The following is a 16,193-nucleotide window of genomic DNA, read 5'->3' as shown; positions in this document are numbered from 1 at the left end:
TGGATATAACTAACATACAACTGTATGTGTGAAGTCAAATTATAATTATGTTATCAAATATATATAATGTCGATAAAGAAATACATTCGGCTATTTCAACAATGTTAATTGTATAAAAAAGAAAATACAAAACAAAAGATAAGGAATCGAATTAAAATTTTGAGACTTGTTTATAACAAATTGATTTAACATATTCCCGAGTATATTCCAAATTTTCCGTGTTGTTATTGATACTAGAGGTCCCGCAGTAGTCGAAATTCGACTATAATCAATTGGAATTGCAAGTTTGTACACTATTATGATTGTATTTTATACTTCTATAATCACAAATTTCGCCAAGACTACACTATAAAAAATATTAACAAAGACAAATCATATTCTATTCTCAATTTGACAACAGACGTCAATAACAAAAGTTTGACGATAAATAGTATGCATGCGTGTGTGCGTTAAATACATGGTATGTAGTGTGTGTAATGTTTTCTTTATTGATTTAATGTATCTTTTATGCATTATTTTAAAAAAATATTAGCATTGTACACTTCTTCTCTATATTCTCTATAAGTGTGGAAAATTTCATAGTCCTCCGTCCGCGCAATTTTCGTAAAAAGGGATACAAAGTTATTGCTGCACGTATTAATATATAGATTATTAGTATTACTTAGTATTGTTAGGGAAACAAGTTTATCTGCTATTTATAGCTGAAATTCGTGCACAGATTTGTACATCGATTTACCAATCAAAAGTTTATTTTAATATTTAAATATAAGTGAATATTTGGTGGTTTTGTTTGAAATTTCTGTATGATTTTTTTTCGTTGTGTACATTGGAAAATTACCGTATGTTTTTTTTATTTATTGCTTAGATGGGTGGACGAGCTCAGCCCACCTGGTGTTAAGTGGTTACTGTAGCCCATAGACATCCACAACGTAAATGCGCCACCCACCTTCAGATATAAGCTCTATGGTCTCAGTATAGTTACAGCGGCTGCTCCACTCTTCAAACCGGAACGCATTACTGCTTCACGGCAGAAATAGGCAGGGCGGTGGTACCTATCCGCGTGGACTCTAGACGTCCTACCAACAATAAATAACTTAATTGGTTTTTATTTTAAGTAATAAAACCATTACACCGCAAGAACACAATAAAATGCAATCTACCGGTACATAAAATGTAAAATAATTGTCAACGACCCTGTGGATATTCAGCCGAGACCAAAATTTTCAATAAATCAGCTAATAGTTACAATGTATAGCCGCTGGATAATGAATTTATCGTTAAACACTTGAAATAATGTTACGATTGTCACAGCAAGTATGGTCATTACGGCTTAGGTAATCAAATTAAGATCTATAATTAGGGATTTTGTTATTTAAATGACCAGACAAGGAGATTGAAGTATTGCTAATGTAGAACTCGGTAATATTTGATGATAGTAAAATTATTCCTGAGCACAAGTAATGGACAGCTATTAAAAATATGAATGTGACAGCTAAAAATATTCAATGTTTATTTGGAATCGTAGTTTTGTTCTATTTATAGTTTTTAGTAGTATCCAGCCAGGGCAGCGTGTCTACATCCGCTGGTGGGAGCGCAGCGTCCGCACATAGAGGTGGTACCAGCAGAACAGGTGGGATCTCCGGACCCAACAGCGCTGGTGATGGAGACGCGACCAGTGACGGGGGTAGCACTGGCAACAGATAGGTCACCGGAGACTCCCGTGCTGCCGATGACTTCGCCGCCATATCAAGCATGGATTCCGTTCCAGCCATCGCCGAGTCCATGCCAGGCGGCGCCATACCCGAGTCGAGGGACACCCAAGCCGGCTCCGGGATCGCAGCCCCCCAAACCTGTATCAACGTACTGAGCGTATAGATTGTATAACATTGGCCTAACTCTATATGGTATATAAATCAAAACATGGAGACCATCTTACAGCATTTAAAATTCTTATCAGAGGAAATGGACATTTAAATATAATAAAAGAATTTTCGAGATGATTTAACATGGCAGCAACAGCTATCGAAAGAGAGCTTATCCCCATTGTCGAAGCATATAACACGCATATTCCCTACATTGAATCACAGATGGTAGAGATCTTTTTTTTTGGCATATAATTTATGACTCTGGAATTAACTTCTCGACCCGATATTCCCTGGATCTTAATATTATTTCGCCATATCATGTTTCAAAGATCACTTACGATTACCCATCTGGCATTGCTAATATCCCAATAATACATTCGCAATATTTGCGACATCTCACATAGATGACTTCTTTGCAATAATACCGAACAGAAGTGAGAGAGAGAGGAGTGAGTGTTGAGATGACGGCTGATAGAAGAGAATGGAATAGAAAAATTCGCTGTGCCGACCCCACCTAGTAAGTAAGATAAGGTGGAGAAATAGTAGAAAAAGTACGTCGTTATTGCGTCAAGCGTGGCATTGGCAACAGTTTTCTGGTCTTATGAACATAATATCAAGCAATATCGAGGGAATGCTAGTTAATAGCTTTTGCAGCCGGCACTTTTGAAAGACTCAAAACAAAAGTAATAAATAGAATCAGATGTTAATTAATGTTTTTAAGTTACTAGCAAAAGTTATAAGTAATACTAACAAAATAAATTAAATAATAATAAATAAAAAACAAAATAAAATTTGAAGTCGTCGTGGCCTAACGGATAAGACGTCCGGTACATTCGTGTTTAGCGATGCATGGGTGTTCGAATCCCGCTGGCGGGTACCAATTTTTGTAATGAAATACGTACTCAACAAATGTTCACGATTGATTTCCACGGTGAAGGAATAACATCGTGTAATAGAAATGAAACCCGCAAAATTATAATTTGCGTAATTACTGGTGGTAGGACCTCTTGTGAGTCCGCACGGGTAGGTACCACCACCCTGCCTATTTCTGCCGTGAAGCAGTAATGCGTTTCGGTTTGAAGGGTGGGGCAGCCGTTGTAACTATAATTGAGACCTTAGAACTTATATCTCAAGGTGGGTGGCGCATTTACGTTGTAGATGTCTATGGGCTCCAGTAACCACTTAACACCAGGTGGGCTGTGAGCTCGTCCACTCATCTAAGCAATAAAAAAAAAAAAAAAAAAAAAAATGCTCTTCTGAAATAAAGATAAAAAAGCAAAAAGGCGAACAATTAAGGATTAGATGGACTATATGTTGTCTTTCCAATGACAGCAATGAGCATTTTCACTTACTTGGAGCAGGCAAGCCTGAATGCAGAAGAGAAGCGTGAACACAGACATCTTAGAACTTGTATTGCATGTACAATGGTTTTGCCTACAATTTTTTTTATTAATTTATATAAATTTTAACCCGATCAATTGCAAAAGAATTTCGAAATATAATTTTTTGTATTCTTACAATAATAATAATTGTGAAACATTTTTTTCGTAAGTAGACACGTTTAATATTAGTTTACTAATAAAATTACAAAATTTTAAAAGCAGATTTTGTCATTTCTATTTGCTTTGTTTTTTTTAAGGACCAACACGTTCTCAATGGATTACAAAATTAATTAAATTATCGTTTGTCGTATCAATGCCTTATGAGGTCCTTGTGAGGCACGTTTGTTTACTTAATTTCAAGATAAAACAACCATTGTATTGGTATAAAAGAGAGCCGCGTTCATGAAGACACATTCTGAAGTCATTCAGTAAAACAACATGGCCGCTAAACTCATTCTCTTCGTCTGCGCTACCGCCCTCGTGGCACAGGTACGTCTTTACAATTAAAACTTACATTTAATGTAAAAAGAGAGAGAGAGAGAGAGAAAGAGAGAGAGAGAGTATTCTTTATTGTACACCAAAAAACAAATAAACAGTGCAATAAATTAAATACAAAAATCGCATTCTAATACTAATGTACCTATATATTAATACTTGAAGTCAAACTTTGTACCGCTTTTTGCGAAAACTGCGCAGACGGCGGAGTATCCACTTTGCTACACTTATAAAGAAATAGAGAAGGTTTTTTTACATTGAATAAACATATTTTTAAGAAGTTTTTCTGTTCGTTCTTGTTCTTCTTCTTTGTTTCCGCTTTATCCCACTAGGTGGGGTCGGCACAGCGAATTTTTCTATTCCATTCTCTTCTATCAGCGGTCATCTCAACACTCACTCCTCTCTTTCTCATATCTTCATTCACACACTACATCCATGTCTTCTTCGATCGACTTCTTCCCCCTTTACCTTGCGCTACCATTTCCATATATCTCACAGTCACATTCATCTTCTCTCTACGCATCACAGGTCCATACCACGCTAACCTTTCTTATTCCTGCACGTCAAAAAAATCACCATAATAATGTTAACCCGCTGCTGTGCATCAGTTACTAGAAGATAGCCACAATAGGAAGAAATTCTATGATTTAAAAAAGGACTTAAAAGTAATTATAAGCAGAACTGTAACAATGTGTTTGATGTTGTTCTTTATTTTGTGTGAACAGTCCACTCTGTCTATACCTATCGGCGGCTATGGCTGTGGCTGTGGCGGTTGGGGTGGAAGAGGCTATGGTGGTCTTGGCAACGATATCGCTGCTGCTTCCGCTCTCAGAGCTTCCAACGGTGGAGGTCTCCCTGTTGTCACCGCTTCCGCCGCTCCTACTGGTCTAGGCGTAGCTTCCGAGAACAGATACGAGGGTACCGTCGGTGTCTGCGGCAACCTGCCGTTCCTGGGTACTGCCGATGTCGCTGGTGAGTTCCCTACTTATGGTCTTGGTGGCATCGACTACGGTTGCGGTGACGGCGCCGTCGGCATCACCGCTGAGAGAGGCATCGGCTACGCTGGTGGACTCGGCTACGGCGCTGGTTACGGGCTCGGCTATGGAGGCTACGCCGGACGCGGATGGGGCTGCGGCTGCGGTGGCATCTGGTGAAATAATAACGAAGATCCTATCAAGCACCTTTCAAAATGAAATAAAATCGCATCATTCCATCTTGTTGTTTTAATTAATTTTGACTAGACCTCATGATACACTTTATTAAATGTATGTGAAAAAAAACCCTTAATCGTTCGGCACCCTAAATGGTTCGCAAAAGTTAATAAACATAATAGTACATAGTGTAACAAAAACAGTTCATCAGATTCTCTTCTTCTTTTTCTCAACCTTATCCCACAAGGTGGGGTCGGCACAGCTAATTTTTCTCTTTCATTCTCTTCTATCAGCCGTCATCTCAACACTCACTCTTCTCTCTCTCACACACATACACACACTCCATCCATGTCTTCTTCGGTCGACCTTTTCCCCCTCTACCTTGCACTACCATTTCCATACATCTCCTAGTCACATGCATCTTCTCTCTACGCATCACATGTCCATACCGCGGTTCATCAGATTAGCTCCTTGAATTAATAATAGCACGACCGAATATAAAGAGACTCGAGTTTCAGCAAACTGACGTATGGTAAATGATTAACATGAAAAATGACCGCATTCCAAAACTAGACAACCGAGTGGTCATATGTTTTACTGAAGAAGCTACGCCAAAACAGTCATCAACATTATATCAATTTTCACCGATCCAGAATTACTACACACATTGAATTACAAAGTATACTGATAAAGTCGACTCCTCACATCCAAACAAGTTAAGATAATAATTTAGGGAGAGGGGTGCCTAGTTCGAAGCGGCCTTTTAGTGAAAACATCCGTTGAAATGTATTGAAAATAAGACAATTAAAATGCAAATGTAAATGAATTGTACTAAATCTGATTGAACGAAAGCAAATAAATATAAAAAAATAATGTACCAAAGAAATTGTTATTAGGTATTTTTTAATTTTGCCTTGTTGTTTTGTCGTAAATCTTGGGAGACTTCCACTATAAATGCATTACATATATATTTTGTTATTTACAAGGCATATGTTGCGCATATTGTACCTACTTACTTATCGATACTCCATTACAAAGAATATGTTGTTGCGTAACACAAACCATTTCGGTGGCGGAGCCCTTAATGCCTTGGCGCTTGCGTTCACCGCACGCATCCCACATAGGGGCGGCGTGGCCCTTTTTTTCTCTTCTACCTATGCTGATAGCCTTGAGAGGCTATTTCAGCTTCGCCCAAACGTGTAGGTGAGCTCATGGGGCTCAAACCGGGAATGTTGCTAAGACTAGCCCTAGCCAGAGCAGTGCTATGCAGAATCTACCACCGGATTGGAGACGAGACCCACTGAGAAGATCCGGCGAGAGACTCAGTGGGCTGTGTTTTTGGGTTAATTTACTCGTCGAGCCCTTCGTCGCAAGCGACGGGTTCGGCGAGGACGGTGACCGATGCTTGAGGTACCTAAAAGCACCGTTAATTGATCGGGGGGAACCGTAATGACGCGTTTAGGGTGATGTTGGCTGTTTACGATTCGGTCCACAGGATCGGATATGTAATTTCCTCCGGCCACGACAAGAGGGTTTTCGTGTCGTACTGCCTTCTCAAAGTGGCGCAATGGTGCCGACTGTAAATATATACTTAATGGCTGAGTCAAGCTCCAGGTCATCATGGAGATCCATATTCCTTAGGAACCATGGTGCTCCGACGGTTATCCTGCAAAAACGGGATTGAATGACTTGAAGGGGTTTCAAATTAGTGCGGGCCGCGTGAGCGAACACTACACTTGCATAGGTCATGACGGGGTGTATGCAATTTTTGTAGAGTGTCAGCTTATTACAAAGGGACAACTTACTTCGCTTGCAAATCATAGGAGGAGGAGGAGTGAGGAGGAGGACCCCTTTTGAAGAGCGCCGCTGTGCTTTTCGTGAGGTTGATGTCAAGGCGTCACTTCCGGAAACACTGGTGGCTAATGTGATCTGGAGTCGCCGATGCAACAGCGACTTCTTCCTACACGAGTAGTAGATAGCCGTGTCATCGGCGAAGACCGCTAGATCGGTCTCCGAAGACCGGGGTATATCATTGATATAAAAACTAAATAATAACGGGGAGAGCGCGGTGCCTTGCGGAACTCCGACCGTGAGATGACGGGGGCGAGAGTGAGTTCCCTCTACTAGATATCGAAACAAACGGTTCGACAAGAAGTCTCGTATGATGAGCACGAGTCTTTCTGGCACTTTCACGTTATTTCTTCTTCGTCGCGTTCTTCATTGCTGAAAGTCGTGTCCCTGAAACTTGACCGTGGCCTGTCTCGTGAGTTGTTTCCATCTCGTCCAGTCCTCAGCTTCTCGAATGGCGGTTGCGACTGGCAGCCCAGTTAGGATGGTTACTTGATCACACCAACGGCTAGGTAATCGGCCGCGGGGTCTCTTCTACTTTGCCCGTCACAATCACTTTGTCCAGTTATACAGTTTGTAAGTCAAACCGTTATGCTAGACTTTGTCGAACGCCCTTGTGATATCAAAGAAGAGGTCGGGATTGGTTTCCGCCTATTTAGTCCTATTGACATATGCTTCGTGAGGCAGTGGACTTGTTGTATGCACGAGTGTTTGGCGCGGAGCCCAAACTGCTCGTTTACATTTTTTTTCTGGTAATGAAGTCCCAGAGGCGTTTCCGAAGGAATCGTCCGTATATTTGGCTATCGCTGGCAGAAGCGCGGCCTTGTCCTTAGCGACCAGACCGCTTGTTGTACTTTTTGTCTTTAATGTTTTGCTTTTTTTTATTGATTTGATTTAACAATTAAACATATTATTCACTACCCTACTCTACAATAACAGACTTATATTATGTTCGTATGTGTGTGTTTTTATCATTGAGTTAATATTTTTTTGTGCGCAACAAGGAAATAAATTATGATTACTCGTTCAATAAACATTATTTATTTAATAGCACTATTTTTTTTTATAATTTTTTTTTTAGTAATATCCACCGAGACCAGCGCGTCCACATCCGCAGGTGGGAGCGCAGTGTCCGCAGATGGAGACGGCACCAGCGGCGCAGGCGGGACCTCCGTACTCGACACCACCGATGATGGGCACGCGGCCGCCGACAGCGGTGACACCACCGACGGGTAGCTCACCAGCGACTCCAACTTTACCGATACCCTCACCTCCGTATGAGCCGCAGCCGGCGCCGTATCCACCGTCGATGCCGTTCCAGCCAACACCTAGTCCATTCCAACCACCACCGAGTCCGTTCCAACCGTTCCAGCCACCTCCACAACCGCAACCGCCTAGTCCACCAAAGTACTGGCCGTATACGTTCTGTAACGACAGTAACGCTTCATGACAATATTCAAACTCATCCGAAACAACATCAGTATTATATATTAGTAGTGACAATTTCAGAGCGCAGAGCACATAAAATAAAGATTACTCACTTGGATCAGGCAGGCCTGAGCGCAGAGGAGAAGGAGAGCGAAGGTAGACATGTTGTTGTATTCAGGTACTAGACGGAGAATGTATTTTCATGTAATGTTAACTCTCTTTATACACATCAGCTCACTTAATTTTCAAATAGTAAAATTACCTATTAAGGTAATTGTGAAATAATAAAAAGCTTGTGAAATTGGTCTTTAATTTCTCAAATAAAACGTGCTTTTAACATTTTTATTTTCTTACAACACATTTTAAGATAATTTTATTTTAGATGGTACATTGCTATTTACAAATTTCACTCATGTTGGAGTGCTTATAAAATTTTGAAATATTTAGTTAGAAGATTAGTAACTTTTCTTTTACCATCAATCAAAACGTGTACCCGTGGTATTTAAGCGTCGCCAGCACAGCAACAATTTTTCAATGCCCTACTTGAAGAAGTCAACGAAAACAAGGGAGACAATAAACTCTTCAAAGGCGTTTTGTACTGCCTCTTGGGTGTAGAATTTTTTCCAAACAGTGGCCAAACAGTGAATATGACTTTTTAGGGGTAAATTGTTATTTTGGAATGTCCAAGGTGCTGAACTAGGGTCTAGCAAACATGATTCTTCTTATTCTCAGTCGGATACTCTTGTCAGAGTGATCGTGGTTGCGCTGACGCCGTATGTATAGTAGGACCTGTTAGGTCACCCATGCTCCCGACGACCACCCTCCAGGTAATACGAATCTGGCGGTTCGAAGCGTTTCGAGTACATTCGACCATAGTGGACTCAGTTGCCTTCTTTATTAGGTCAGTCCAGTTGGTCGGTGAGCGGCCGCGTGATCTTCTGCCTTCCGCCCAACCCTGGACTACCAGTCTCTCCATCGAGTGCTCTTCTCTGGAGATGTGACCTAAGAATTTTAAAACCCTCAGTTGCACAGTTGACGAAAGTCGGTCTTTGATACAGAGTTCTTTGAGGATGAATGCATTGGCGCGGAATGCCATCCTTGGAACCTTTAGGAAGCGTCTCCAGCACCATATCTCCAGTGCATCGATTTTACGGCATCTATATATTAATACGTGAAGCAAAAACTTTGTATCCCTTTTTACGAAAATGGCGCGGACGGAGGAGTATGAAATTTTCCACACTTATAGAGAATACAGAGATGAAGTGCACAATGCTAATATTTTTTAAAAATAATGCATATGAGATACATTAAATCAATAAAGAAAACATTACACACACTACATACCATGTATTTGACGCACACACGCATGCATACTATTTATTGTCAAACTTTTGTTCTTGACGTCTGTTGTCAAATTGTGGTTAAATATTGTTTGTCTTTGTTTTTTATAGTGTAGTCTTGGCGAAGTTTGTGATTATAGAAGTATAAAATACAACCATAATAGTGTACAAACTTACAATTCCAATTAATTATAGTCGAATTTCGACTACTGCTGGACCTCTAGTAAACATGATTACCCCTTACGATTATCAAAAAGAATCCATTTTTCATCGCAAGTGACAATGCAGCTCAAATCTCTTCGTTTTTTTGTCTGTTAAGGAACGAAAAGCACACCTTGACGCGTTCGTCGCAATGCCGATCGTTCCGGTCATGTGGCACACTCTTATCAAGTTTTCTTACATCGCCAATTTGTCACAAATGAACCAAATTTGTTTGCTGCTATAGTTGAAAGCCACTCCTAGCTCAGTGGTAGAGGAACGACATCGTGTTGCGTTGTGAATAAGAGTGGACTGTATTATTAGTTTGAATTTATTTATCTATAAGTGACAAAATAAAGAATTTAAAATTAATGATTATAAGAAATAAGAAACAGATGTGTCGCCCATGACGGCTGGAAATGGAAAGGGGTAAGGCGTCATAGCGGACGTCGCTCGTTGACACCTTTGACGTTCCGAATTCAAACATACTCCCCGGTTGAAGTGTCTTCAATAATTGATGGGAAGTGGGCAGATAGTGTTGAAAGCGCGGCGAATGACGCCTCGTCGTGTGTAGATGTCTGCAACTCTTCCAATATCGTCGCTACCACTGTACAGCTGAAGTATGCGTCCAAGTGGCCACAGTAGCGGAGATGATGATGGTTCCTTTACGATGACTAGATCACCCACTTTCAAAGGCTCTGCAGATGTTTTACACCATTTAGATTTTTGTTGCAACCACGAAATGTATTCTTGAGAGAACCTTTTCCAAAAGTGTTGCTTGAGATATTCTATTCTGCGAAACCTCCGCAGACTAGTGATATTGGTACTATCTGGTACTTGAGGATGTGGCGCAAATATCACTGATCGTCCGATAAGGAAATGAGCTGGGGTTAATGGAGTGAGATCGGATGGGTCATCCGATAGAGGAGTTAAAGGTCTTGAATTTAGAATTGCTTCTATTTGTGTTAAACATGTTGCCATTTCTTCAAAAGTTAAATTTGTTAGACCTAATGTGCGCTTTAAATGATATTTTGTTGATTTTACTGCAGACTCCCAAATACCTCCGAAATGCGGAGTATAAGCAGGGATAAATGAAAATTTAATACTTGAATCGAAATTCCTAAGTTCTAAATCTTGTGACAGAAATCGAGCCAACTCGTTAAAGGCTCCTACAAAGGTTGTGCCGTTGTCTGAGAAAATGTTGCGTGGTTTTCCCCTCCGAGCAATAAAACGGCTAAGAGCAGCTAGAAATGCTTCTTTTGTCATGTCTGAAACAAGTTCAAGATGAACAGCTCTCGTAGCGAGACACACACATACACATATAAATGATTTTACAAGTTTGCATCCCCTGCCTTTTCGGTCAGCTATCATGATTGGCCCGGCATAGTCAATTCCAGTGTCTAAGAATGGAAATTCAAGATGTAAACGTTGTTCTGGAAGATTACCCATCACAGGTTGAAGTGTATTTGCCTTTATTCGACAGCATTTTATGCACTGATGACATGTTTTTTTTGCTAAATTTCTACCGCCAATGGGCCAGTAGTGATGACGAATGCTAGCTAACAAAAGCAAAGGACCTGCATGCTTTAATGTTTTATGAAACATGTTGAAAATGAGATGAGTTATTTATGTGAACTTGATAAAAGGATAGGATGTTTAACATTATAGTCATAAATGAGTTGTTGAGCCTGCCTCCTACTCTTATCAATTTGTTTGAGTCAAGAAATGGTGATAGTTTTAATAGTGTATTTTTTACAGGTAATGTTTTGCCTGTACTTAGTAAATTGTATTCTTCAAAGAATGTTTCTTGCTGACTAAATTTTAATAATTTGTTCAATGATTGCTCTAATTCAGAGCTCTGCTTAGTAGGTTTCTTTTGACATTTATTTATAAACTTAATAACATATGCCACTATACGTTGTAATTTACAGAAAGAGGAACATTTTTCTGTAATTTTTGCTAAACAATGTGTGTTTTCAGTTATGTCCACTTGATTGGAACAAACTATATCTGGTAAATTTGAAAATATTTGAGGAAATGTTGGCCAATTCTCTTCACAATTTAACAAGAATTGAGGCCCTGACCACCATAGTGAGAACTTATTGATTCTGTCTGCACTCAATCCTTGTGAGACGAGATCTGCGGGATTTTCTGAAGACGGAACATATCTCCATGATCCACCTGCATTATCTTGTATTTCAGAAATACGATGCCTAACAAATGGTTTTAGTAAATTTGATGCCGAGGATAGCCAACCCAAAACAATAGTTGAGTCACACCAAAAGATAGATTTTTGAAAACTTAATGTAAGGGATTGACATACTTTTTTATGTAAGCGAGATCCTAACAGAGCTGCGCATAGTTCTAACCGTGGGATAGTGGTAGCCTTTATCGGGGCTATCTTGCTTTTAGCAGTTAAAAGATGAACATGCACATCACCCGTAGAAGTGATGGTACGAACATAGATGCATGTACCATATGCTTTCTCTGATGCATCTGAGAAGACATGCAATTGTAATTTGACTGGTAAATCACAAGTTATCCATCGGGGAATCTTTAAACTGTTTAAAAGAGGTAATGTTGTTTGAAATTCAGTCCAGAGATCATGGATGTCTGTTGGGACTGGGTCATCCCAAGAACATTTTGCGATCCACAATTGTTGCATTATGATCTTTGCTTTCACAATACATGGTACCACGAGACCAATAGGATCAAAGATCTGAGAAATAGTTGACAAAATATGACGTTTTGTCACCTTAACAATGGGGTATAAATTAATGTTGAAAGAAAATACATCAGCAGTACAATGCCAATTTAAACCTAACGTTTTTGATAACTCATTCTCACTTAGGTTAATAATGTCAGATGGATTATGATTACTTAATAAAGCTTGTGTAATTTCAGTTGAATTTGATTTCCATTTCCTAAGGTTGAATTGAGCAGCTTGAAAAGCAGAAATTACACTTTGACATTGACTAATTGTTGTATCAATAGTAGCATTTCCTGATATGTAATCATCCATGTAAAAGTCATTTGCTATAGTATACTGAATGGATGGATCAGGATGCTCCTGAGCTAACTGCATGAGACATCTAGTAGCTAGATATGGTGATGAAGACATTCCATAAGTAACTGTATTTAATGTGTATGTTTTGAGAGCATGTGTAGGATGTTCTCTCCAAATTATCTGTTGATAATTACAGTGTGGATCATTAACGAGTATTTGACGATACATCTTTTCTATATCTGCACAAACTACATATTTGTGTTGTCTAAATCTAAGCAAAATTGACAGTAAATCATTTTGAAGAATGGGCCCTACTATTTGGATGTCATTAAATGATTTACCTGATGATGTCTTAGCGGAACCGTCAAAAACTACTCTTAATTTCGTAGTAGTGCTTGATTCTCGTATTACACCATGATGTGGTAAAAAATAAGAGGAGCTCGACAGTTCAGATTGCTTGAAATTGGTATTTTCTGACATGTGTCCTAATTTAATGTAATCTTTCATGAATTCTACATATTGTTGTTTGAAGTTTTCGTTGCGGCTTAAACGTTTTTCTAAGGAAAAAAATCGACGTTTAGCTAATGTATAAGAATCACCTAGTACACTAGGCGTTTCCTTTAAAGGAATGTTGACTACAAAACGTCCGTTTTTGTTACGGGATGTAGTATTGATAAATATTTGTTCACAGGCTCTTTCATCTGCTGTTAATGTATGTTTTGTAGCAATATAATCTAACTCCCAGAATCGAGTTAAATCTTCATGTATACTATTGATTAACATACATGTTTGTTGTGGGTGGCTGTTCTGAGGTATTGACCCAGAAATTAACCATCCTAATTTCGAATCACATAACATGGGCAAATTCCTACCCATGTGGATACGATCCGCGCCTATGACGTCCCAAAAGACTTCAGCTCCAAGAAGAATGTCTATGGAAGACGGAGTATTGAAGTTGGGGTCGGCTAGACGGATGTCCGAAGGTATAGGAATAGCCTTTGTATTTATGTAAACTTGAGATATGCATAATGATATTTTAGGTAGTACAAAACATTGTATGCTAGCTCTAAATACTTGATTTTTTGATGTAAATGAAATTTCACATGCTTCGTCGCAGTTTGAAATTTTTGCATTAATGCCCATTACCTTTGATTTTATTTTATAAGTGGATAAATTTAGCTTTTTGACTAAGTCTTTGCATATGAAGTTTGCTGTACTTCCATTATCCAACAACACTCGTACGGTGTACTGATTTCCCTTGAAATCCTCCACTTGAACAAGGGCCGTCGAAAGTAATGTTAGACGACTATCAGTAGTGTGCTTAGCTGAGAAAGCAAGACTAGTTGTATTGTTACAATTTGACAATAACTTACTATTTTCAGTTGAATGTTCCGCTGAGAGAGCAATGGTTGCACTATGTGAATTAGGTTCATTATGAACATGCAACAAGGTATTATGTTTAACAGTACAATATTTACAAGGACCTAACCTACAAATTTTTGAATTGTGACCTACTCTAAGACAATTGCTACATAATCCAAACTGTTGAACTTTTTCCAAACGTGTCTGAACTGATAATTCTCTAAATTCTGGACAAAGGAATAAGAAATGTGACTGCTTACACATAGGACATGAAATTGGTTTTAATTTGTTTTCAGAAACAATTAAACTTTTTGTTTTAATGTTACTGTTTTTCGATAAATCGCTCTGTAATTTTACCAACTTTGTCTGTTCAATCGTTTCCAATAAGTCAGCTCTATTATTAAGGAATGTGATGAATGTAGAGAATGTAGGTGAATCACATAATGAGTTTCTATACTCTTCCCACTGACGGTTTGTGACTTGGTCTAACTTACTCGTCATTAAATGAATAATGAGAGTGTCCCAGTGTTGAACCGGTTGACCTAATGTTGATAAAGCCCTAAGATTCTTATTCGTAATATCAATTATGTAACGCAATGCTTTGCTTGCTTCCTTATTAATTGGTTCTACATTGAAAAGCATTTGAACATGGTTATTGACCAGCAGACGGTTATTGTCATACCTGTCACAGAGTAACTTCCAGGCAATATCATAGTTGGTAGATGTAAAATCTAAATTATTAATTACAAGTGCTGCACTTCCCTTTAAAGAAGCACGCAGGTAGTGTAACTTATTAATGTTATCAATGTTGTTGTTTATATGAATAATTGAAATAAAAGTGTCTCTAAATTCCAGCCAATCATGATAAGCACCATTGAATTTTGGAAGGTCTATTTTAGGCAATCTTATTGAGTTGTGTTTGTGTGTATGTGCACCACAAGAGCCCACCTCGGAGACTGCTTCACCCTGTAGAGGCTTGCGCGCTGCACTGATCAGCTGACGTGAAGAAGCTACTAAGCCGTAATATTGCTTCTCGAATTCCTCACGCTCCGCATATTGCTCGTTGGGATCATCCACTACCGACTCCAAATCGTTCTGTAATGCATCATATTTCTCGTATAATGACTCGAATTTTTGAAGTCGATATTCGATTTCTATCACTTGACTCTCACTTAGTTTTTGGCACGATTTAGAAATGTTGATATATGATGAAAATTGTGTTAGTTTTGCTTTAATTGAAGCTCGTTTTTTAATTAGACTTTTCATGTCTGCCATTTTTTATGTAAGCCAATAAGATTATGAGGACAAGAAATGAAAATTATAAGATGACAGATGACAAATTTAAAAAATTTGAATCGAAATAGAATTTCAAATGTTATAAAATATAATGATGTATTATTTGCAAATTTTATAAATATGCAATACGTTTGTATTAATGCTGTAGTTTTGAAATCGTTTTTATTTATTAATTTTTTAGAGATGAATATAAAAATTGACTGTAGTTATAAATGTATGACGAAATAGCAACGTATTCAAAACGTTCGAATAAATTATGCACTTTTTTGATAAAAACACATTAATATGAAGTAATAATTGCAATAGAATGAAAATTTTCAAGATTTATATTAGAATTAAAAAAATTATGAAGGAAATGTATGAGATGATTGGAACGGACTCACAGTGGATGGTGCAATCTGCTTGAATGTATCATCAGAATTGGTTCCTGTGATGTCCAAGGCTTCCAAATTGTATTGAATGTTGAACTTGCTTGTTGACGATATCTTCAGCAATCTTTGTTGAATAGCTAAATTTTGTCCAGCCGATGAAGCTCCGACGATTTTAAGATGGCGGTTAAGCGTCGGTTTTCAAATTGTATTTTCCGCAGGTCGTCGATCCGATTGTTTCACGGGAGAAGGACCATATGTTGCGTTGTGAATAAGAGTGGACTGTATTATTAGTTTGAATTTATTTATCTATAAGTGACAAAATAAAGAATTTAAAATTAATGATTATAAGAAATAAGAAACAGATGTGTCGCCCATGACGGCTGGAAATGGAAAGGGGTAAGGCGTCATAGCGGACGTCGCTCGTTGACACCTTTGACGTTCCGAATTCAA

The 16,193-nt window shown here is 38.6% G+C and overlaps 3 protein-coding genes across 3 annotated transcripts; 1 reads left to right on the top strand and 2 right to left on the bottom strand.

Annotated features, from left to right (window-relative positions):
- Window positions 1-3,685: 3,685 nt before the first annotated feature.
- Window positions 3,686-4,896, top strand: LOC114241916 (chorion class B protein L12-like). Its single transcript, XM_028172902.2, has 2 exons — window positions 3,686-3,736; window positions 4,468-4,896. Exons 1-2 carry the CDS (start codon window positions 3,686-3,688, stop codon window positions 4,894-4,896), a joined length of 480 nt encoding a protein of 159 aa, XP_028028703.1.
- A 2,922-nt stretch (window positions 4,897-7,818) lies between these two features.
- On the bottom strand, window positions 7,819-8,333 carry LOC114241917 (chorion class A protein L12-like). The gene is made up of 2 exons (XM_028172903.2): window positions 8,283-8,333; window positions 7,819-8,166 (listed from the first exon to the last, which is right to left on the bottom strand). Exons 1-2 carry the CDS (start codon window positions 8,331-8,333, stop codon window positions 7,819-7,821), a joined length of 399 nt encoding a protein of 132 aa, XP_028028704.2.
- A 1,667-nt stretch (window positions 8,334-10,000) lies between these two features.
- Window positions 10,001-16,193, bottom strand: LOC149503387 (uncharacterized). Its single transcript, XM_089734890.1, has 2 exons — window positions 15,025-16,193; window positions 10,001-10,405 (listed from the first exon to the last, which is right to left on the bottom strand). Exons 1-2 carry the CDS (start codon window positions 15,349-15,351, stop codon window positions 10,397-10,399), a joined length of 336 nt encoding a protein of 111 aa, XP_089591016.1. The 5' UTR covers window positions 15,352-16,193; the 3' UTR covers window positions 10,001-10,396.

Source organism: Bombyx mandarina, chromosome 02 (genome assembly GCF_030267445.1).
Source record: "Bombyx mandarina strain Sakado chromosome 02, ASM3026744v2".
Lineage (NCBI taxonomy): Eukaryota > Metazoa > Arthropoda > Insecta > Lepidoptera > Bombycidae > Bombyx > Bombyx mandarina.
The sequence above is the reverse complement of the archived record's forward strand: the minus strand, read 5'-3'. Positions and strand labels throughout refer to the sequence as shown.